We start from the raw sequence: 23616 nt of genomic DNA on the forward strand, positions 1-23616 counted from the left end.
AATATTTATATACATTTATGTACTGACAATTATTCAAAAAGTCTTTGCTGTGGAGTTGGAATCAACTCATAGCTGACCCTCCAGCAGGTTTTCAGAGGTTACAAACCACACAGGAGGAGATTTCCCATCTTTCTCCCACAGAGTAGCAGGTGGATTTGAACCACCCATCTTAAAGTTGGCAGAACAACTCCTTACCACTAGGTCACCAGAGCTCCTCATATTCACAGGAGGTTTTTAAAAAATAGTAAAGGAAGGCTAGAAGACACTGAATTAATACCATACAAATACCAAGATACAGAAACAATCAACCCAGAAGCCTCTACCCTTTACGAATCAAGATGAATTAGAGACATTGTCAGATAAATAAAATCTGAAATAGCTAAACAGGTTCTACTAAAAAAGCATCAGCGAATAATGATGGACCACAAAGTCCCAAAAGGCCTAAGATTTCACAAGGAATAATAATTTAGGGGCTGTGATTGAAAAAGGGTACAATAATTTTAAAAGTCTCCCTTATATTAAATGAGGATACTAAAAATGAAAGGCTTATATCTCATTCCCTTTCCCTATTTATTAAAAACAAGTGTCACTCCAAGTCCCCTCAGTCAGTTCTCTTTTAGGGCTCTGTCACTTTCATCTGCACACACTCCCCTGTGATTCCTCAGCCCTTGAGTGAGGACCTCAATTTTGATTCATGTGGAGCTTTGCACAAGCCAAGAAAATGGCTTGATGGGACTGAACATTCAGGAAGAACTGTAGAGGTCACCTGAGATGAGCGTCCTTGCCCACTCAGAGCTGGTGCTGTAACCAGAACAAGGAGGCATGGTTACCTGGGAGAACCAGGATTCCAGACCAGAGCACATTCACAGGCAGCTCCCTGATCGGCTCCAGCCTGGCTATGCACCCAAAGCCTACCTCCTCAACCTCTGCTCTCCATGGATGCCTCCCAAATGCCAGGGGTGAGGCCAGAGAGTCAGCACAGGGGAGACTGAGAACTGCTTCTCATGGTTCATGGCAGCCACAAAGCACAGCCACAGGGCAGGAAAGAACAGTGTGGCTGGTCTCCTTGAGCCAAGTTCAAAGTCATCTCTGCCAAGACCTATGTTAGGTTCAACATCACATGTTGGCCTAAGATGAAAGTAGGTGTGCGCTAGAAAAACAGGCAAAGGTTGGGCAAGGAGAGACAAAAGAGCAGAAGGCAGAGGTCAGTTCAGAGCCTTGGAGCTGGAGGGACAAATTGTCATTTCCATGTACCCAGTGATGAAAGCAGCTAACATGTTCAGCTGCTAACCCAGAGGCTAGGGGTTCAAGTTCACCTAGTGGTGCCTTTTAAAGGAAAGCCTGCGATCTATTCTTTTTTCCCCTTTTTCTTTTATTTACTCATTATTGCACATTCTCTCCCTCTCTTTCCTCCCATTCCCTAGACCACCCTGCAATGCACTCCTTGTTCCATATTTTTCTCACAAATACAATGAATGTATCTATGTTCCTTTTAAACAGTTCTTCCCTTCATCTCCTTTATGCTGTGTTCATTATCTATCCACTTTTCCCCCATTCCAAGACCTCTATGGTTGTCCTATTTTATAACAATGGTGTTATGCAGTATTTATCTTTTTATGACTGAGACATTTCACTTAGCATAATGTCCTCAAGGCTCCGCTATGTTGTGTAATGTACTACTATTTCATTGTTATTCAGTGCTGCATAGTAGTCCATTGTGTGGATGTACCACAGTTTTTCTATCCATTTATTGATGGGCACTTGGTGCTTCCATCTCTTTGTAATTGTGAACAATGCCACAAAAAAACATGGTTGTGCATACATCTGTTTGAGTTGTGGCTCTGGTTCCTTTAGGATATATTCCCAGTAATGGAATTGCTGGGTCAAATGGTATTTCTATTTCCAATTTTCTGAGAAAATGTTGGACCAGTGCAACAATGAATGAGTGGAAGCCCAAAATCTCTGTAAATGTTTATGAAAATTAATAAAATATAATTATAGGAAAAAAAAAGAAAATGTTGGACCGCCTTCAATAGTGCTTGTCTGTGATCTACTCTTGGGGGAAAATATCAGCCATTGGAAAGCTCATGGAGGACAGTTCTACTCTGAAGCACATGCAATCTCGTGTGCTGAGAGCTGACTTGATGACAACTGGAAGAAGTTTTAGGAATATCTACTATATCTTAGTATTTACAAGAGTAAAATATCTATGCGAAGGTGATTGCGAAGACCATGGCCTGTATCAGACACACCTTAGTCTCCAGAGAGACACCACTGCTCTTCAGCACTTTGGAGAGGTCCCTAACAGCAGAATTTCCCATGGCAATGCGCCTTTTAATTTCCTGGCTGCTGGTGCCAAGACTGTTGACTATGGAGCCAAGCAAACTAAAGCTGTGTACAATCTCAATCTCTTCACCATCCATCCTGATGCTGCCAATTGGTCCAGTGGTGAGAATCTTTGTCTTCTTGACATTGAGCCTCAACCCATATTGTAGGCCGCAGTCCTTGACACTCTGCAGCAGGTGCTTCAGGTCCTCCTCAGTTTCAGCAAGCAGGGTTGTGTCATCCGCATAACGCAGACTGTTGATAAATCGTCCACCAATCCTGACCCCACACTTCTCCTCATAGAGCCCAGCCTCCCGGATAATCTGTTCTGCATATAGGTTGAAAAGGTATGGAGATAGGATGCATCCCTGGCGTACGCCCTTCCCAATTTTGAACCATGCAGTGTTCCCTTGCTCTGTTCTGACGACTGCCTCCTGGTCCAAGCATAAGTTTCGCATTAGAATGATCAAGTGTTCTGGGATTCCCATTCTTCTCAGAGTCAGCCACAGTTTGTTATGATCTACACAGTCAAATGCCTTTGCATAGTCAATGAAACACAGATAGACATTCCTCTGGTATTCCCTGCTTTCAGCCAAGATCCATCTAACATCAGCTACAATATCTCTAGTACCACGACCCCTTCTGAAACCAGCCTGGACTTCTGGTAGTTCTCTGTTGATGTGCTGTTCCAGTAGTTTTTGGATAATTTTCAGTAAAATCTTGCTTGCATGTGAAATCAGTGAAATTGTTCTGTAGTTTCCACATTCGGTTGGGTTGCCTTTCTTTGGAATAGGAACAAATATTGATCTCTTCCAGTCAGTTGGCCAAGTGGTCGTTCTCCAGATTTCTTGGCACAACTTGGTGAGCACGTCCAGGGCAGCATCTGTTAACTGATACAGGCCATGGTCTTCGCAATCACCTGTTATGCATCAGAGAGTTGGACAATGACCAAGGAGGATAGAAGGAGAACTGATGCCTTTGAGCTGTGGTGCTGGAGAAGAGTAGTGAGAATACCATGGACTGCTAGGAAAACAAATAGATTTGTCCTGGAGAGGGTTAAACCGGGTGGCTCTTTGGAGGCAAGGATTCTGAGGCTCCGTCTAACTTACTTTGGACATGTAGTGAGGAGAGACCGATCCTTGGAGAGGGACATCATGCTTGGGAGGGTGGAGGGACGGCGCAGGAGAGGAAGGCCCTCTATGAGGTGGGTTGATTCAGTGACTGGGATAATTGGGATGGGAGTGTCAGAGACAGTGCGATTGGCACAGGACAGAGCGGAGTTTAGGGCTGTTGTACATAGGGTCGCTATGAGTCACAGGCGACTCGACGGCACATAACAACAACAACAACAACAAAATATCTATGTCCAAACAATTGAAATAAATTATTCAATAAAACAAAAGGTCAAATAATAACAAAGGATCACATCAATATTTTAATTGATAACATTTTTTTCTTAAGTGAACAATATAATGAAGTCTCTGACTACCAGTAGTGTGTTGTTGTTGTTGTTGTTAAGCGCCACTGAGTTGACTATGACTCACAGTGACCCTATAGCTCTGAACCCTATCCTATTTTGAACCAATCTCACCATCTCTGATACACCTGCCCTCGTTGCCACAGTCCCTGTGTTGGTCCATCCCATCCAGGGTCTTTCTCTCCTGTGCCAACCCTCTCCCCTTCCAAGCCTGATGTTGCTTTTCAAGAACCTCCTGGTAACATATATAAGACCGAGCTTCCAAATCCTTCCAAGGAGCAATCCAGCTTCTCCAGGACAGATTTGTTTGTTCTCTTCACAGTCCATAGACTGTTCAATACTTTTTTCCAGTACCACACTCAAAAGCATTGATTCTCCTTCTGTCATCCTTAGTCACTGTCCGGCTCTCTGATGCATAGCAAGCATTTGAGAAGACCATGGCTTGGATCAGGTGTACCTTAGTCTCTAGACTAACATCATTGCTCTTTAGCACTCTGGAGAGGTCCTTGACATGAGAGGTCCAGACTTTCATAAAGCAATTAATCTTTAGATTTTGACTGCTGGTGTGAAGAGGGTTGACTGTAGATCCAAGCAAGATGAAGTTGTTAACCACCTCAATCTCTTCTACATCTATCATAATGCTGCCAACTGGCCCTGTGGTGACAATCTTTATTTTCTTGATGTTGAGATACAATCTATATTGGAGACTGCAGTTTAAGACCTTGTACAGAAAATGCTTCAAGTCCTCTTCAGATTCCATAAGCCAGGTTGTGTCAGCTGCATAACGCAGGTTGTAGATGAGTCTTCCTCTAATCTTTATGACACATTCTTCTTTATAAAGTCCAGCCTCTTGTAACTTGTTTCTGAGTCACTGCATGCTCAGCTGTTCCACTCGAGCCCCTCAAGATCATGTTCACAGTCCTGTATTTCAAAGGACCAGTATGGACACGTAAGTACTTTGAGCTGCCTTTTAACCAGTACACCTCTCAAAGGTGCAGTTGCCTGGGGGCTCTGCGGATTCTGAAGGTTCCTGTGGGGCCCAGCCACTCTCTCACCTCATGTCCAGGCTGTTTGTGGAGGGTGGCTCCACAGTTCACAGGGATGGACTCGCCCAGACCAACAGAGTTCCTTTCACACGTCACGGAACTTGGCATTGGTGGTGACCATGAGCTATTTGGGAAATTCAGCAGACCGCAAGGCCCAGGTCAGGTGCTGCTGTTTAAAGGGAGTAGTGATGAGGCGTGGGAAGACTTGGGCTTCTGCAGCTGTCATCTCCTGGACCCAAGCCCTCACCTTTGCACATGGAGACATACACACACAGCCCTCACCCTCACATTAAAAAGTACACACATGCACACAAAACCTTCGTGTGTGGAGATCACACACCTGCACACCAGTCCTCACGTGTGGAGAACACACACACACACACACACAGCCCTCATGGGTGGTGAGCACATAGGCGTACAGCCATCACATGTGGAGAACACATACATACACATTAAGCACATACAGGCACATACAGCCCTCACATATGGTGAACACATGAAGACACATGAAGATGGAAAGTGGCTTTAGAACAGGGCCTGGTGCACACCCTGTGCTCATCAATGACACCTGTTAGCTGATTTTCTATTTCCCACCTGGAAGTTGAGGGGGAACTCACTAGACCACCCTAGAAATGGGATCTCAGTAGTCTGGCCCCCAGTTTATGAAGTGAGATCTTAGATATATGAGCACTCTGTAAACTGTGCAGTTCTCTTCACTGGAGGGCGATTTAGGATTTCTCTCCTGTCAGGGATCCCATATTCATCTTTCCCTGTTAGCACTGCCTTCTGCTCAGGGACCTGCTTCTAAATGTGAAAATTATGAATGAGACTGAGAGCTTAAACCTCACCCTAGGGATCTGTGACAACCAAAAATTGTCTCCAGACATCACTGAATGGCAAAAACTGGGGAGTGTGATCTCTGCCTTGAGAACTACTGCATTAGGGTAAATTTCTGCTATGGGTCAGGGGGTCTCCAAGTGCCCTGAACTCAGTATAAGGTTTCTTGACCCAGTGAGAGGAGCAGAGGACCAAAAAGACATGAGGAAAGGGGCTGGAATCCCCAGAGTAGAAGGATGTGCCACCCCAGAATCTCATACTCCCTAAAAGGAAAAGGACTGGCAAAGAAACCCAGTCTGTCAGCAGGAAAGCCGTTTCTGTGGTGTTCAAAACCAGCTTTTAGGATGAATATTCAACACATGCCAAGTGCCAACAAAATGCCATCCTCCTGGCCAAGTCCACTAGGTCCAGGTCTGACAGATGTCAGTACCCGGGCCTCCTGAGCCTGCAAGGGGCGCCAGGCTCCCTGAAGCAGGACATCTGAGCGGTGGCGGCTCAGAGAGTGACTCTGAGGTGGCAAGAGCTGCCACAGCCTGGGCAGAGCTGTGGCCAACATCTGCCAGCAACTGCTCTCCATCTCTGTACTGTCAGTGTGGCTGGGCGGCAGGGGTACATGGTGGACGGGAAGCCTACCAACCCAGATAGGTGTGCTGCCAGGAAGGGTCCTGGAGAAAACAGAGCCTGGAAGCTTCTGGCGGCAGACTGGCTTGGTAAGGACCCATGAAAGGGCCTCTTTGTCCCCCTCCTCCTCACCCTCCCTATGCTCCAGCTCCAGGCCCTGCAAGCAGTCTAGGATCCCCATATCCAAGGACGTGTCTCCTGAGGTAGCGCATCATTCCAGGCCAAGGCGAGGATCCTGCTCCAGCAGGTCAAGCATTGTCTAAACCTCTCTGCATCAGGCTCAGTAATAGCCAGAAGCAAACTGCAAAGGGGGCCAGAAGAAGCTTCAGGATCCCGGCTCCATAAGGAAAGGCTCCCAGGAACGTCTCCCATCAAAACACAGCCCCTGGCTCTTCTTTTTCCCATCAAAACACAGCCCCTGGCTCTTCCTTTTCTCTCTTTCTTCTTCTCTTCTTCTCCTTCTTTTCTGTTCTCTCCACTCTCGCTCTCGCTCTCCTCTTGCTCTCCTTTCTCTCTCTCTCCCTCTCTCTCATTTGTCCCAAGGTAGCTACAGCAGCAGTGAAGGAAAAACAAAACTTTGGAATCTGAAAGATCTGGGTCTGAATCTGGCTCTGTCACTTATCAAAAAGTCAGCTATCTACTCAAGCGACGCTTGCGTATCAGAGCAGAACTGAGCTCGTTAGACCTTTCTTTTGTGACACTGTGGGTCAACAGTCAAGTGTTTAACTGTTTACACCACTCAGAGACTCTGTCACCTATTGTTGTTGTATTGTTGTTATGTGCCCTCCAGTCGCCTGCAACTCATAACAACCCTAGGAACAATAGTTCTGAACTCTGCTCTATCCTCAGCCAATCTTACCATCTCTGACACCACTTATACCACCCACCCACCGCCAACCCCGATACCCCAGTCACCACGTTGATCCATCTCATTCAGGGTCTTCCTCTCCTGCGCTGTCCCTCCATCTTTCCAAGCATGATGTCTTCCTCCAAGGACTTGTATCTCCTGGCAACATGCCCAAAGTATGTTAGACGGAGCCTCAAGATCCTAGTCTCCAAGGAACAGCTTGGTTTCATCCTCTGTAAGACTGGCCTATTTGTTATCTTAGTAGTCCATGACATGTTCAATACCCTTCTTCAGCACCACAATTAAAGGCATTGATTCTTCTTCTATCATCCTTAGCCATTGTCCAGCTCTCTGATTTATAGCAAGTAACTGAGAACACCATAGCTTGAATCAAGTGCACCTTAGTCTCCAGACTGACATCATTGCTCTCTAGCACTTTGGAGAGGATTCCAAGAGCAGATTTTCCCAGCACAATTTTTTTTTTCATTTCCTGACTTTTAGTGTCAAGAGTGCTGATTGAGGAACCATGCAAGCTGAAAATCTTAACAATCTCAATCTCTTTTCCATCTATCATGGTGCTGTCAATTGGCCCAGTGGTGAGAATCTTTGCTTTTTTGGTATTGAGCTTCAATTCACACTGAAGACTGCAGTCCCTGACCTGCAGCAAACACATCTGGTCCTCCTCAGTTTCAGCAAGGTTGTTGTGTTATCTGCATAGCACAGGTTGTTGATGAGTCTTCCTCCAACCTTGATGCCACATTCCTCTTCATGGGGCCCAGCCTCCCAGATGATCTTTTCTGCATACAGAATGAAAAGGTATGGAGACATACCTAATAATACATTCCTTTCTTGATTTTGAACCATGCTGTGTTTCCCTGCTTTGTTCTGATGACTGCTTCCTAGTCCAAGTATAGGCGTTTCAGGAGCACAATTAGGAGTTCTGGGATTCCCATTCTTCTTAAAGTTAGACACAGTTTGTTGTGATCCAGAGAGTCAAATGCCTTTGCATAGTCAATGAAACACAGATAGACATTCCTCTGGTACTCTCTGCTTTCAGCCAAGATCCTTCTGACATTGGTTCTGATGTCCCTAATGCCACTGCCTCTTCTAAACCCAACTTGTACTTTTGACAGCTCTCTGCTGATGTACTATTCCAGTTGTTTTTAGATGATCTTCAGCAGGACTTTGCTTGTGTGTAATGTTATTATATTGTTTGATAATCTCTACACTTTATTGGATCACCTTTTTTCAGAATGGGAATAAATATATATCTCTTCCAGCCAGTTGTCACCTATTAGCTGTGTAGATTTCAGGACTTCAAGTTGGTTTCAATCAATTCAATCATGGCCAGTGCCGCAAAATAGGAACAGAAAAGGAAATTAAAGGTTGAAGCCCTGGAAAAGAGGGACATGTAAAGGGTATAGTGAGCCCTTCTAGGAGCCGGATGCAGGAGACTGGATTGTTGTCCAGACTGTTGAGAGTGACACACGTTCGTTGTGTCCTGTTCAGGCACCATCTCTGAGCCGGCCACGGACATTTCCCAACTCTATCAACAGAGATATGTGGTTGCTATGCAGCATACACACTGCTCTGGTTCCTCTTAGGTTGATCACAGCCTCCAGAAACCCCCTCTAATCCTTTGGGGTAGAGGTGCTGCTGCTGTCCCTAAGCTCACCCAGCACTGTCCTCAAGGTTTCTCTAATTAACACAGGAACAGAGCAGGTATTTGCAGCCAGATCTAAGTTTCTAAAACAGGCAAACAACAGTCACTAAATACTAAAACCAATGTCCCTTTTGTTTCAGAAGAGCTCAGACAGTCCCCTAGTCCTGAGATTTTAAGAAGCCTAAGGAAAACGACGTGACGCAAAGAGGTAAACTGAGGCAACATAAAAAGGCAAGTTCATCCAGGGCATACCCATACGAGAGTGAAGGACAGGAAGGGAGTCTTGGCCCATCACCTGAAGCTGCATGAATATTTGCAATGTGTTCCCAGGTTAATGCAAAGGACAAGCAATGGGAAGGGCAGCCCTGACGTGTCCGCCAGCTGCCCCTGAGAACCCCAGGGATGAGAGCTCATCAGACAATCTGAGTGTTTCACTAAGGGCTTTGCCCCTCCCTGGGCTAACACAATGAGAGCATCCATCCTGGGAACCAGATCTGCTCTCTGATCACACCCGGCCAGCTCTGGGCCCGGAAACCAGGATCAGACATGGTCAGAGGCAGGCAGACGCTCCAAGGGGAGAGCCAAGTGACACCCTTTGTACTGGCTCCGCAAAATCCCCTCAGGGCATCTGCTTCAAGCATCCCAGCCAAACAGAAGCCCCTGCACAATGGACAGGATGAGCTGCTGGTCCCCTGGGAGAGGGGACAAGAGGCTGGGAGAGAGAGGCCGTCGGCCCCCCATCCGCTCCCTCCCCAGGCTGGAGCCCTGGCTGGCTGTCGTCCTGTGTCCAGAAAGCCGGAGCCCCATCTTCCACTTCCTGTCCCAGGGCAGAAGCAGGATGTCCCCCCTCAGGTCTATGGGCCCTGCGATTTCAGGGCTGTGGGTCTAACCTACACTCACAGCATGGAGAAAGATACTGTTTGGAGGACCTGAGGCCCTTATAGAAGTTCAGCCCTAACTATATCCAAGACCGTTTTCATTCCCGCTCCACCATGGAAACTAGCTGTGAGCAAATGAGCCACCTTCATAGGACCTTCAGAGCCTTCGAGAAGGAGGGTGTGCCCCCAGAGCCTCCAAGACGGAGGGTGTGCTCCTCCTCACCCAATTACGGCAAACTGTTGAGAGAAGAAGCATGGGCCTGTGGCTGGGAAGGCAGTGTGAGGTTGAGGCTGATTCTTGGTCAACACGGGGAGTCACGAGTAGAGGAAAAAGGTTAGAAGTCAGAGCATGTTCATTTGGCCAAGAGAGCTGGACTAGGTCATGGGCTTACCTTTGGTTAAAGGGCTCAGCTGAAAACCAAATGTTTGAATCCACTCAGAGGCACTTCAAAGCAAAGACATGGCAGTCCTTGTCCCCCCAAAACATCAGCCGTTGAAAACCCTCCAGAGCACGTTTTGCTCTGATACGTGGGGCTGTCCTGAATAAGACACCTTCACAGCAACTGGTAGTGGTTAATAAATGTCCCTGTTCTACCAGGTCTATTTTGAAATGGTTAAAACATCTGCTTGTTTCTCTCACTGACTATGAGTAAAGGCTTCAGCAGGCAGCTATTTTCATTTCTAAGTGACAGTTTTCCTCACAATGATCTTTAAACAAACTATAGGTCTCTAAGCAGGTCTATGAGCAGGCCCCCCTCACATACCTGAGTTCTCGGATGCAGCTTCAGCACCCACAGGCCCGTAGGGGTCCCTAGGGCTGCCCAGAATCTTCCCTGTCCCAGACCCCTCATCTCCCTCTCCTGCCCCTCCAAGATTCAACCTGGCCCTCACCTCAGCCTTCCACTAAGATCTGTGCCGAGCTGTGTGGTTTTAGGGGGGAGAGGCCTAGGGTTTCCAGAGAGGCCGGGTGGGTGGTCGAGTGCGGTGGGCGTGCTCATGATTGTGTTCCTTTTCCCACTCTGGAAACCTCTCTCAAACCACTCCAATCTGAAACCTCTGCTCCTAGTGTTCCAAACCACTTATGAGTCTTAAAGGGTAGAGAAACAGGCACCTCCCAACAAGGAGCCGGGAGCGGTGGACTTTCTGGCAGCCCCTCCAGTTCTCCGGAGCTCCTGTAATTGGAGCTGCTTCCCACCATCAGCCCCTATTGTACAGATTCAGACACTGTCAAGTGAAAACCCTGCCTTCTTTCCTCGGGTACCTATCTCAGCACCTGCTGACTCTCTGCTTCTCTCCTCGACGTCACACACTTCCACAGTCACAGATCATCAGCCAGGAGAGTAGATGTGACCAGTTAACTCTGACTGAAGACAAACCTGTGTGTGAGATTAGAATCGGGCTCCAGGGTATTTTTACCGACTGAGGACAAAGTCATTACCCTCAAAGAACTTACTTACATTTAGATACAGAGACAAAAAGTAACCAGCAAAGATTGACCATACAGCTAATGTAATACTTCCAGAGAACATTAATTGAGCACTCCATGTATTTAAACACTTTACACTTAGGTTTTCTTTTAACCTTTACAATAACCAAAAAACAGACACTAGTATGAAAATGTAGGGGCCTCCCAAAAGCCTTAGGGTCCTCCTTCCCAGGAGGACAGACCCTTGGAGGGACCCAGACTGGACATTTTCTCCAGTTAAGTAACCCCAGGGATGTCCTGTCAATTCCAAAGCAAGGGAAGATCTGGATCATACCTGACCGGGCTCTGAATGTGTTCAGAGGCTCCAGCGTTGGCCTGGGGCCACCTCAGCACAGGTGTCCATGGCTGAAAACCAACCACGGAACCTCATGTGGCCTGATGTCAGGTCAATGCAGGCCTCACTCACCAGAAGTCAGGCAACATACGCATGCCCGCTGGGCCCAGGAGCAGGCAGTGACTTCTCACACACACCCACCCCAGGAAGCGCCGGCCCTCAGCATCCCGAGACAGCAACACTCACAATGTTCATGAGGGTGAGGACGTAGCTCTGCACGTGCTCCTTGCCGTGGAAGCGCACCACCGAGTCGTCCACCGCCAGTAGCACCTCGATGCTGTAGCTTCCCGGCTTGGCATGGCGCCGTTTCCTCTCTGCATCGCCCAGCTGGTCCCCCACCAGGCCCAGCAGGTTGGGAAGGTCGCCCAGACCAAAGGCTGGAAGCAGAAAGGAAAGAGAGAGTTCAGACCCATCGGACGCGGCCTGCCAGTCCACTCGACCCTTGGCCGCAGCCACCCTGTCACATGTGCCACCTCCCTGCCGCTGTCACCAGCACAGTGAGGGCTGCACTCCACACCAGGGAAGGACAGGGTAAGATGCGATCCCTTTCCAGCACGAGGTCATGTCTGAGTCAGCAGCAGCAGAGAAGAGAGATCAACCCAAGGACCAGGAAGCCTGGGTGCCAGCTCTCACTGGGTCCTATCTCACAGAGAGTCCCCTTACCCTCTCTGAACCTCAGTCTCCTCTCCGTTTATGAAAAATAAATAATCCGTCATCACACAGGTTGCTTGTAGGATGCATCCTACAGAAAGCAACTGGTGGCCTAGTAGTAAGAACTGCGCTGCAATCCCAAAGGCACACAGTTCGATTCTACCAGCTGCTTTTTAAGTGAGGGATGGGCAATCTCCTCCTATGTGATTAATCGCCCCTGAATTCTCACTGGAGAGTCAGCTATGGATCAGTTCTGACTCAAAGGCAAACAACAAGGTGGAGGTGGGGGGAGAAAAGTATATCCGTACCTTTCAGTTCCCTCCTGGCCAAAGCCTAAAAGTCCATGGCCACAGCTGTGTCTTTTTTGGCTTAAAGCAAAATATTTAACTAGCATTACCAACTCATGCTATGTAAATCCAGGCGCTGGCAAGCGTTTTCCAGAAAGGATCTGACAGCAAATAGTTCCAGCTTTATAGCCCATATAATCTCTTTTGCAACTGTCCAACTCTGCTGTTGAAGCATAAAAGCAGTCAAGAAATAAAAAGCTAAACCAAAAATCCATTACTGTGTAGTCAATTCCACCATAGGGACACTATGGGACAGAGCAGAATCACTCTACGGGTGCTCAAGGCTGTCATTTGTAGACCAAGAAGCAGTCGTTCAAATAGAACAAAGGGATACTGCATGGTCTAAAAGTGGGAAAGGTGTGTAAGGGCTGTATCTTTTCATAATATTTATTCAATCTATGGTTGTTAGGTGCCATCTAATTGCCTACAACTCCTATAACCCTACGAACAATGGACCTGAACTCAGCCCTATCCTGTGCCATCCTTATCAACTCGGAAATGCTCAAGACCACTGTTAGAATCACGTGTCGATCTATCTTGTTGAGGATCTTCTTCTCTGCACTGACCCTCTATCTTCCCAAGCACGATGTCTTTTTCTAAGGAGTAGTACCTCCTAACAACATGTCCAAAGTATGTGAGACAAGGTGTCACCATCTTTAACAACTTATCATACGCAGATGTTACCACCTTGCTTGTTGAAAGTGTGGAAGAGGAAGACTTAAAGCATCTACAATGAAGATCAAGATTAGTATAGCCTTCATGATTAATTATACCTTAACAGAAAAAACAAAAATCCTCACTAGTGGGCCAATAAACAAGATTGTGATAAATTAAAAAACTGAAGCTGTCAAAGATTGCATGCTACCTGCATTCACAATCAACACCCCTGGAACCAGCAATAAAGAAAGCAAATGACGTGGTGCACAAATAGGCCTCTGTAATGTGTAAAAGAGCAAAGATGTCACTTTGAGAACTGAGGTGTGCCTGGCCAGGCCATGGTATTTTTCAATTGGCTTATGAGTGCAAAAACTAGACAATGAATAAAGAAGACTGAAGAATAAGTGATCCCTTTGAAATGTAGTGTTAGCAAAGAAAATTGCATATGTCATAGTCCATCAAACAAGTATCTTCAGAGAACCAACCAGGACGTTCCTTAGAAGCAAGGCTGTGAGATTTTATCTGACATACATTGGACTTTATCTCACATGCCATTGAGATAAGCCAGTCTCTGGAGAAGGACATCCTTCTGGTTGTTGTTGTGTACCACTGGGTCGTAACTGACCCACAGCTAAACGTCTAGCAGGTTTTTGGACTGTAAAGCACACTGGAGGAGACTAGCCATCTTTTTCCCATGGAGCAGCTAGCGGATTCAAACCACCTACCTTTGGGTTGGCAGTACACTTCCTTACCACTAAGCCAAAGTTGAAGGTCACTGAAAAAGAAGGCGGCCCTCAGCGAGATGAACTGAAACAGCGGCTGCAACCATGGGTTCAAGCATAGCAGCAACTGTGCGGATGATGCAGGATCAGGTAGTGTCTCTCACGGCCGCACTCGGAGTCACGGTGTGTCAGGGCCAACTGATGGCTCTTAAAACCACAGCAACCTTGGTGGAAGCCAACTGCCACATCATCCTCCCAGCATCTGGTGGGTTCAAACCGCTGACCTTCCAGTCAGCGAGCAAGCACTTAACCACTGCGCCACCAGGATTCCTTATGTAGGCACAGACAACATATGAACAAATGACTGATGCTGTGTGTTACAATAAAATGTGATTTATAAAAATATGTGACAGTCCATAGATCATTTTATCTAATCCTTACAATTGAATTTGGTTATGCAGCTTGTCAGTAACAAGATGAGATTTTTCAAGGTATTAAGTTACTTGTCTGGTCTGTTTAAGTGAAAGCTCATGGCTCTGGATGATCACCATCTTTAACTGTCAGTCCCTGTTAGAATGTGCATACACGTGGGGAAGGTAAAACCTTAAACTGCCATCAGTCCTTCACACCCTAGTCTGAATGAAAAGCTGAGCAGGACTGGTGGTGACAGTGGAGTGAGGATGCATGAGGACACTGTTGGAAAGGAAAGGGCTCCAAAGACTAAGAACGCAGGAGAGGAGGATGAGCCTTCTGAGAAGGACTTCAAAGCCTTAGTACTCAATGACCTGCCCATCCTGGAGATTAGATATGTATATTACTAATTTCTAGGGAGCTCTGGTGGCCTAGTGGCAAGAAGCTGTGCAGCGGTCCCAAAGGCATGTGGTTTGAGGTCACCAGTTATTCTGCAGAAGGATGGGGAAATCTCCTCCCATGTGATTACTGTCTCTGAAAACCTGCCAAAGGGTCAGCTATGAGGTGGTTCCAACTCTGTGATATACAACAACATTATTAATCTCTAAAACCATTATCATTGATTTCACATGCAAGCAAGATTCTACTGAAGAGTATCCAAAAAAGACTGGAACAATGCATCAGCAGAGAACTGCCAGAAGTCCAGGCTGGATTTTGAAGGGGTTGTGGTACTAGGGATATTGTAGGTAACGTTAGATGTATCTTGGCTGAAAGCAGGGAATACTAGAGGAACGTATATCTGTGTTTCATTGACTATGCAAAGGCATTTGACTGTGTGGATCATAACAAACTGTGGCTAACTCTGAGAAGAATGGGAATCCCAGAACACTTGATTGTTTTAATGAGAAATCTATACTTGGACCAAGAGGCAGTGGTCAGAACAGAGCAAGAAAACACTGCATGGGTCAAAATTGGGAAAGGCATATATCAGGGATGTGTCCTGTCTCCATACCTTTTCAACCTGTATGCAAAACAGCTTACCCGGGAGGCTGGGCTCTATGAGGAGAAATGTAGGGTCAAGATTGGTGGAAGATCTATCAACAATCTGATCTGCATTATGCAGATGACACAACCCTGCTTGCTGAAACTGAGGAGGACCTGAGGCGCTTGCTGCAAAGGGTCAAGGACTGCAGCCTCCAATATGGATTGAGGCTCAATGTCAAGAAGACAAAGATTCTCACCACTGGGCCAATTGGCAGCATCAGGATGAATGGTGAAGAGATTGAGATTGTTGACAGCTTTAGTCTGCTTGGCTCCACAGTCAACACTCTTGGCAGCAACAGCCATGAAATTAAAAGATGTATTGCAGTAGGAAAGTCTGCTGTTAGGGACCTCTCCAAAGTACTGAAGAGAAATGGTGTCTCTCTGGAGACTAAGGTGCGTCTGATACAGGCCATGGTCTTTGCAATCACTTGTTATGCATCAGAGAGTTGGACAATGACTAGGAATGATAGAAGGAGAATTGATGCCTTTGAGCTGTGGTGCTGGAGAAGAGTATTGAGGGTAACATGTACTGCTAGGAAAACAAACAGATTCTTCCTGGAAAGGGTTAAACCTGGTGGCTCTTTGAAGGCAAGGATTCTGAGGCTCCATCTAATATACATTGGACATGTTGTAAGGAGGGCCCTCTATGAGGAGGATTGATTCAGTAACTGGGGTAATCGGGGTGGGTGTATTGGAGACGGTGCAACTGGCATGGGACAGAGCAGAGTTTAGGGCTGTTGTACAAAGGGTCGCTATGAGTCACAAGAGACTCGATGGCACATAACAACAACAACAACATCCATAAATATTTGAGCTTATACCAGGTAATGGAGCCAGGTGAAGAAACATTCTCTGCACGTATCAAAGGGTGTGGCTGCAGGAAGGGTGCCATATGAATTAGGTGAAAGATCATGAGTGAGTCACCAAAGTGGGATCCCTGCCCTTGGGTAACCCTTAGTCTAACAGAGGTTGCTGTTGTTGTTATGTACCGTCGAGTCGCCTGCGATTTATAGTGACAGCCCTAAACCCTGCTCTATCCTGTGCCAATCTCACTGTCTCCGACACATCTACCCTGATTACCCCAGTCACTGAATCAATCCACCTCATAGAGGGTTTTCCTCTCCTGCACTCTCCCTCCACCCTCCCAAGCATGATGGCCTTCTCCAAGAACTTGTCCCTCTTTGCAACATGCCCAGAATATATCAGACAAAGCTTCAGAATCCTTCCTCCAAGGAGCAACCTGGCTTCTCCCTCTCCAGGACGAACTTGTTTGTTTTCTTAGCAGTCCATGGTATATTCAATACTCTTCTCCAACACCACAGCTCAAAGGTATCAATTTTCCTTCTATCATCCCAAGTCATTATCCAGCTCTCTAATGCATAGCAAGTGATTGCAAAGACCATGGCATGTATCAGGAGCACCTTAGTCTCCAGAGTGACATCATTGTCCTTCAGTACTTTAAAGAGGTCCCTAACAGCAGACTTTCCTACTGCATACATCTTTTAATTTCCTGGCTACTGGTGCCAAGAGTGTTGACTGTGCAGCCAAGCAAACTAAAGCTGTGAACAATCTCAATCGCTTCACCATCTATCATGATACTGCCAATTGGCTCAGTGGTGAGAATCTTTGTCTTCTTGATATTGAGCCTCCTCAATCCATATTGGAGGCTGCAGTCCTTGACCCTTTGCAGCAAGCGCCTCAGGTCCTCCTCAGTTTCAGCAAGCAGGGTTGTGTCATCTGCATAACGCAGATCAGATTGTTGATAGATCTTCCACCAATCTTGACCCTACATTTCTCCTCATAGAGCCCAGCCTCCCGGGTAAGCTGTCATCTGCATAAAACACAGTGTTGATAAATCTTCCTCCAATCCTGATGCCACATTTCTCCTTATACAGCCCAGGTGGCAGATGAAAAACAATATGGTAGCTTCAAGGGCTGTGACAGGACTGACTGGAGAAGGTTTCCACATTGGACGCATAAGTCAAGACCAAGGAACTGGGGAAACTTCTGGAACAGGTGGCATCTAAGCAGAGACCAAACCATAAGCAGGAAATACTCTACTGAAGAACAGGAAGCGGAAGGCCTTGACTAGGGGGAACTGTGTCCAAGAAATCCAGTTAAACACAGGAAGGACTCTCTCTGTGAAGCAGGTACTGTTCCAGTCGTTTTTGGATAATCTTCAGCAGGATTTTGCTTGTGTGTTATATTAGTGATGTTGTTTGATGTTGGGTCACTTTGTTTTTTGGAATGGAAATAAATATGGATTTCTTCCAGTCAGATGGTCAGGTTGTTGTCCTCCAGGTTTCTTGGCACAACCTGGTGAGCATGTCCATGACAGCATCTGTCTGTTGAAATATGTCAATTGGTATTCCATCAATTCCTGGGGTTTTATTTTTTGCTAATTCCTACAAAGATGAACTTCTTCCTTCATCACCATAGGCTCTTGCTCATATGTTGTTTCATGAAATTCTTCTGTGTCTGCCAATTCCTTTCGGTACAATGACTCTGTATACTCTTTCCATCTTCTTTTAATACTCCTGGATCATTTAATATTCTGCCCAAAGCATCCTTAAGTATAGCAACTCACGGTTTTAATTTGTTCCTCAGTTCCTTGAGCTTAAGAAATCCTGAGCAAGTTTGGCCCTTTTGAATTTCTGACTCCAGTTCCTTGCATATTTCATTGGCATATTTTCCCTTTTCTTCCCGTGCTGCCTTTTGAAATCTTCTGTTCAGCTTTTTAATATCTTGAATTCCCTTTGCTTTGGTTTCTCGGGGCTCCATGCACTAATATTCAGAGTCTCTTCTGACATCCATTTTGGTTTTTTCTCCATCCTCTTCTTTGTAATGACCTTTTGCACTCTTCCTGGATGATACCCTTGATATCCTCCCACAACTCATCTGGTCTTCGCTCATTGGTGTTCAAGGCCTCAAACCTGTTCCTGAGATGGTTTTGAAATTAAGGTGGAATAGATTCAATATTGGTTCCTGTGGATCTTATTTTGGTTCCTGCGGATCTTATTTAATTTTCCTCAACTTCAGTTTGAACTTACATATTAGTAGTTAATGATCTGTTCCACAATCAGCACCTGGCCTGGTTTTCACAGCTGATATTGAGCTTCTCCAGCAGTTCTTTCCACAGAAGTAATCAATATGATTTCTATGCATATCATCAAGTGAAATCCATGTGTATAACTTGGGTTTATGTTTCTTATAAAACATACTTGCAATGAATAAGTCATTTTATCTCCATTTTCATTTCTGTTACCAAGTCCATGTTTTCAAATTGATCCTTCTTCTCTGTTTCCAACTTTTGCTTTCCAGTCACCAATTATTATTAATGCATCTTGATTGCATGTTCAATCAATATCTGACAATAAAAGTTGGTAGAAATCTTCTATTTCCTCCCCTTTGGCTCTGGCTGCTGGTATTCATTAAGACTTCCTTGTGTGCGTATGGATATTATCCTGCCACTCACAATATTGTATTTCAAGATATAAATAGAAATGACTTTTTTAATTATGAAATCAACCTCATTTTTCACCTTTTCATCTCCGGAGTAATAGATCATATGATCGTCCAACTCAAAATGCCCCGTGACAGTCCATCTCATCTCGGCAATACCATTCCATTTCTTCCTTAACAATATCTAATTTTCCTACATTCATGGTTCTCACATTCCAAGTCCCAATCACTGGTGTCTGCTTATAACTGTTCCTCTTCCTCTGTATTTCTATACTTGAAAGCTCCACCTCAGTTGCCCTGTTAGTCTACATATGTTCTATTGTACACAGGGTTTTCAGAGGCCTGCTGTTTTGGAAGTGGATCACCAATTCTTCTTCTTTGTCTATCTTATCTGAATGCTCAGATTTAGAAAAGTATCTGACAGACAAGAATTTTATGGAAAAAAGCAGATGAAAGATAATTCCCCAGTTGAGGAATTAATCAATAGTTTCAGTATTATCCCCGCCCTTGACAGAAGTGTATTGACCCACCCATTTCTTTGCTCCACCATCCACCAGCATCCCCTTCCACTCCCACCCACTCCCTTCAACATCTATCTCCAATAGTCCAGCTCTTGATCTGATAGCTTATATCTCAAGTGGCAGTCAATAAATTTAAAATGTGAGTTGTATTAGGAGAGTCTGTTGTCAAAGATCTCTTTAGAGTGCTATAGACTAAGGTAAGCCTGATCTAAGTAAGCCATGATATTTTAAACTGCTGCTGACAAAGGTGAAATCTGGGCAATAAGTAAGGAAAATCAAAGAAAAATCCATGCTTTTTAACTGTGGCGTTGGTGACAAGTATCAAATACTCCATGGACTGCTAAAAGAACAAAGAAATCGGTCTTGGAGGAAGTGCAACCAGAGTGCTCCTTAGAGGCAAAGGTACACTGTACATACTTGCGGTATGTTGTCAGGAGGTGCTAGACCTTGGATAAGAGACATTAAGCATGGAGAAGTAGAGGGTCAGTAAAAGAAAAGCAGACCCTTATGAGACAGATTGACAGTGACTGTCACAATGGGCTTGAGCACGGAGATTGAGAGGCTGGTGCAGGAGAGGGCAGGGTTCTGATCTATTGTTCGCAGGGTAGCTTCGAGCTGGAGTCAACTGAACACCACAATGAGACAGATGCCGGCTGGCTGCACCTAGAGGGTGAGAGACAGAACTCTGTCCACAGAGCACACACACCCACTCAGGTGAGTTCTTTCCTCAGAATAGACAAGGAGGTTGATGGGTGTTGAAAGAGCGTGGGCTGTGGCTGAGAAAGGAGAAAAAGAAAAACAACAGTAAGAGCGTGGGAGCACTGGGGTACAGCTTCCAGGGTCAAAGCCAAGTCCCCTGAGAGACGGTAGGGTCAGCTCTCAAGAGGCAGTCCATGCCAGGAAATCTATTCCTCAAACTCTGAACAGTTCAGAAATGGCGCCAGACACTTTGAGTAAATAAAGGATTTCACTCTTCTTAGGGTTTCCTTGAGGATGAGGGGTACACCCACACATACTTCAGGAAGCAGCAGTCACAGTCAGCCTGAACGTCAAGGGGTAGTGACCACTTCACCCCACAGTCATGGGCACCTGCCAGGCCTTTACAAGGGGAGCCCAGATAGCAGGAGTCCCTCCCTCTTCAGACCACAGCTTGGCTACAAACACAGCATGTGGACTCCCTGATATGCTTCCTTTACGGGACACAAAGATGGTTCTGGTTTGGTGTCTGTTCCTAAGAACTCACAGCCTGCTTGGGGTAGCACTGGGTAAAGTTCAAGGGGCTAGGATCCGTGTGAAGGCCTCCTAGCTGGCTCCTCACAGCCTCTTTAGCGACCACTTAGCAAGTTCTGACCAGCTGGCCACGCCTCTGAGGCTTTTCTTCAATAGCCAAAAAAAGTAGACCTGAGGGGATGAGGTGAAAATTTCCATCTTAACAGTGATGAGAATGTGGATGGAGACAGGTGCATCCGGAATCACTTCTCCACGCTCTTAAGTTCACACCCACCCCTGGTCTTAAAATAGGCATGTGCAGGCCAGTTTTCAAGGGTTTCACCATCACCCTTTGTTCGTCTCAAGAAGAACAGATGGGCCAAACAGCTGGGCTCGTGAAGCACCACTGACCACACTCCATGGGAGCTGGAGATGACAAGAGAGTGGGTAGGGATCTGAGCTCCTGGACTCGACTCTGCTGAGCCTGGGGTCAGTTTCCCACAGTGTTGGGTGATGTGACTGGGACCAAAATCACAGCTCAGGAGCTGGACTTCTCAGAGGTCTTTCCCCAGTCGAGGTGGTTTATGGTCTTTCCATTCAGAAATGGCCTCAAATACAGTAACCGCAAGGGGAGCTTGTCACCTTCCCAGCCTGGTGCAGGGGGTAGTGAAACCACCCCTGAAGTCACCTGAGTTCTACCCTGCCCCTCATCTCCATGCCTTCAAACCAACTCCCAGGCCTGCAAAAGCCCCCCAGGGCTCTGGGTACTGCAGCTTCTCTATGAGTGACACTTCGAGAGCAGCTGCAGCTTCAAAGGAGGCATTGTGTTCAGGGACAACTGGCTTCCAGGCATTCCTTCATGCTGCGTCCAACCCTGCCAGAGCCCCATACTGGGGTGTCGCCCTGTCCCCACCAGATTCCTCCCTGAGCCTCTTGTTTGCTTTTGGTCTAAGGGGCCTTGTGGCACAGCGAAGTTCCTCTGAAGTCCGTCACAGCCTCCGAGAAGCACCACTTTCTTCACTTGAAAATGAGTACCGAGTCCTTAGCAGTGTAGCTTCCTGTGCTGGTCACTGAGGTACAAGAGTGCCCTCTGACAAAGGCAATGACTACATATGAGGTGAACTGACAGGGATTTAAACCTGGGAACCACCACTGTCCTCAATATGTTGTTGGCTTCCCTTAAAAATATTGTAATGTGGGGAGCCGCTTACCAAGAACCACTATATGTCAAGTTCCATGTTGCAGCCCTTGATACACACTCTCACCAATGCACATAACGACCTTGACCGTAGACAAGGGTTTTCTCTACTTTTCTAATTAGGAACAAGAGGCACAAGGCCATTAAGTAACTTGCCAAAGGCCATGCTGTAATCAGTGATGAGGCCGAGATTAACAAGTGTTCTCTCCCACACAAAGCTGACCCTGATGCCCCAACACTGGGAAAGTCTTTTTGATGCTCTAAAATTCTCCTTCCTGCAGCTCCCACATAATTGAGATGATTTTTATAGGAGAGAGCGAATGATGGTCATTCCACCTTCTACGCTCAAAAATAACATGGAAAGCAATGCTGAGGCTCTCGGAGAACTCCGGAGACTTCCGAATTTCTGGAAGGACATGCAGTTTCTCGGGCCCCCCCTTCCAGTCAATTTTAATAGTTCCTAAAACCTAATGAGGGAGCTTGGATGGCTTAGTGGTAAAAAGTTATGCTGTCAACCCAAAAGCAGACAGTTCAAGTCCACTTGATGCTCCATGGGAGAAAGATGGGTAGTCTCTTCCAGAGCAGTTTACAGCCTCTGAAAACCGAATGCAGGGTCAGCTATGAGTCAGCTCTGACCCAACAGCACATAACAAGACAAAACCCACTGGGATGCCTCTGCTAAAAGAATAGGTTTGCATAACCCAGTCCCATTTTACAGATGAGATCATCCCCACGAAGGTGTGGACAGGTAGAATGGGGACCCCTCCCCAGCCTACCTTCATTGTGAAGGTCCCCATGAGGCTCTGCCCACTCCTGCTGGCCGGCCTCCCGGCGGTATACCACGTGTGTCCTCCCGCCGCTGGCCTCCTTCTCCTGCTGCCCCCGCTCCAGAGGCTCAATGAAGTAGTCGGTTCTGTCTGTACGGATCAAGCCAGCCTGAACCAAGGGTACAGTGGGTAGAAAAAAGGGGTACAAGAGGAGAGAAAGAAGTGTGAGTACCCAGCAGACACACAGGTGAACCCTTGTGAATGCAACCAGCCCACAGCTCTTCCTCCAGGGCCTTGGGGAGTCCCAGGGTTCCAGGAAGTATACTGAGACCCTGTTTAGGAAGTGAGGGGAGGTAGCACAGAGCTGAGCAGGAAAATCCCATCCCCATTTCATGCAAAGCAGACTCATTTTTACTATGTAATGTGATCATGAGGTTACACATAAAATTTCACTTAAACAAAGGGTCGTATTGTTTTAAAAGAGCAAAGCGTATGAAAGACCCAATTAATTACAAGGGATAGATATATATACACATAAGGGAGCCATGTTTCAACCCCAAACATGAGTTCATGGGTGTTCTGGGGTTTTTTTATCTACAGGCAGAAGAGGAGAAACCCTAGCAGCAGATGTTTTTTATCCCTAAGGTAAGTCTGGTGCCACATTCCAACACAGAGTACTATGAATTCAGATTTAGAGCCTATATGTGTGTGCACTCATGCTGCATTCACAAGTACTCACTCCAAGGAGAAGCATTAAATGTTCATCTGCACTCAACCAGCCAAGAGGCTACAGCAAGAGGGCACACTCTATTTTTAATGTCTTTTTTCCCCCCCTGCATCAAAATATTTCTTTTTTTAAAGAAAAGCAGGTGTTTGCCTTGGAAATAAAAACATAAAAAATTTAACCCTGGCCAAGCCCAGCAAATGTGTGATTAGCACTCCATGGAGGCATTTATCACAGCGGCCAATGAAACTCAATGTGTATGCATAGCTGCATACACGAACACACACGTCATGTCTTAAAAAGTGCTAAAACCGGCCCACCTATCACAGAGCCTGGAAAACAGGAGGCACTCAAGAAATAAATATTTGCTGAATTCGGTCACTCATTCA

The 23616-nt window shown here is 46.3% G+C and overlaps 1 protein-coding gene across 1 annotated transcript in view; it reads right to left on the reverse strand.

Moving 5' to 3' along the window:
- ADAMTS14 (ADAM metallopeptidase with thrombospondin type 1 motif, 14) overlaps positions 1–23616 on the reverse strand; it is a 96643-nt gene that overhangs the window by 43030 nt on the left and 29997 nt on the right. Inside the window, exons 3-4 of the mRNA XM_006889041.1 lie at positions 22513–22672; positions 11701–11891 (exon numbers count right to left, since the gene is read on the reverse strand). Coding sequence (XP_006889103.1) covers positions 11701–11891; positions 22513–22672 — 351 coding nt within the window. The remainder of the gene's footprint in view (positions 1–11700; positions 11892–22512; positions 22673–23616) is intronic.

The sequence above is a fragment of the Elephantulus edwardii genome, unplaced genomic scaffold, assembly GCF_000299155.1.
Source record: "Elephantulus edwardii isolate Elephantulus edwardi_28Jun2011 unplaced genomic scaffold, EleEdw1.0 scaffold00074, whole genome shotgun sequence".
Classification (NCBI taxonomy): Eukaryota; Metazoa; Chordata; class Mammalia; order Macroscelidea; family Macroscelididae; genus Elephantulus; species Elephantulus edwardii.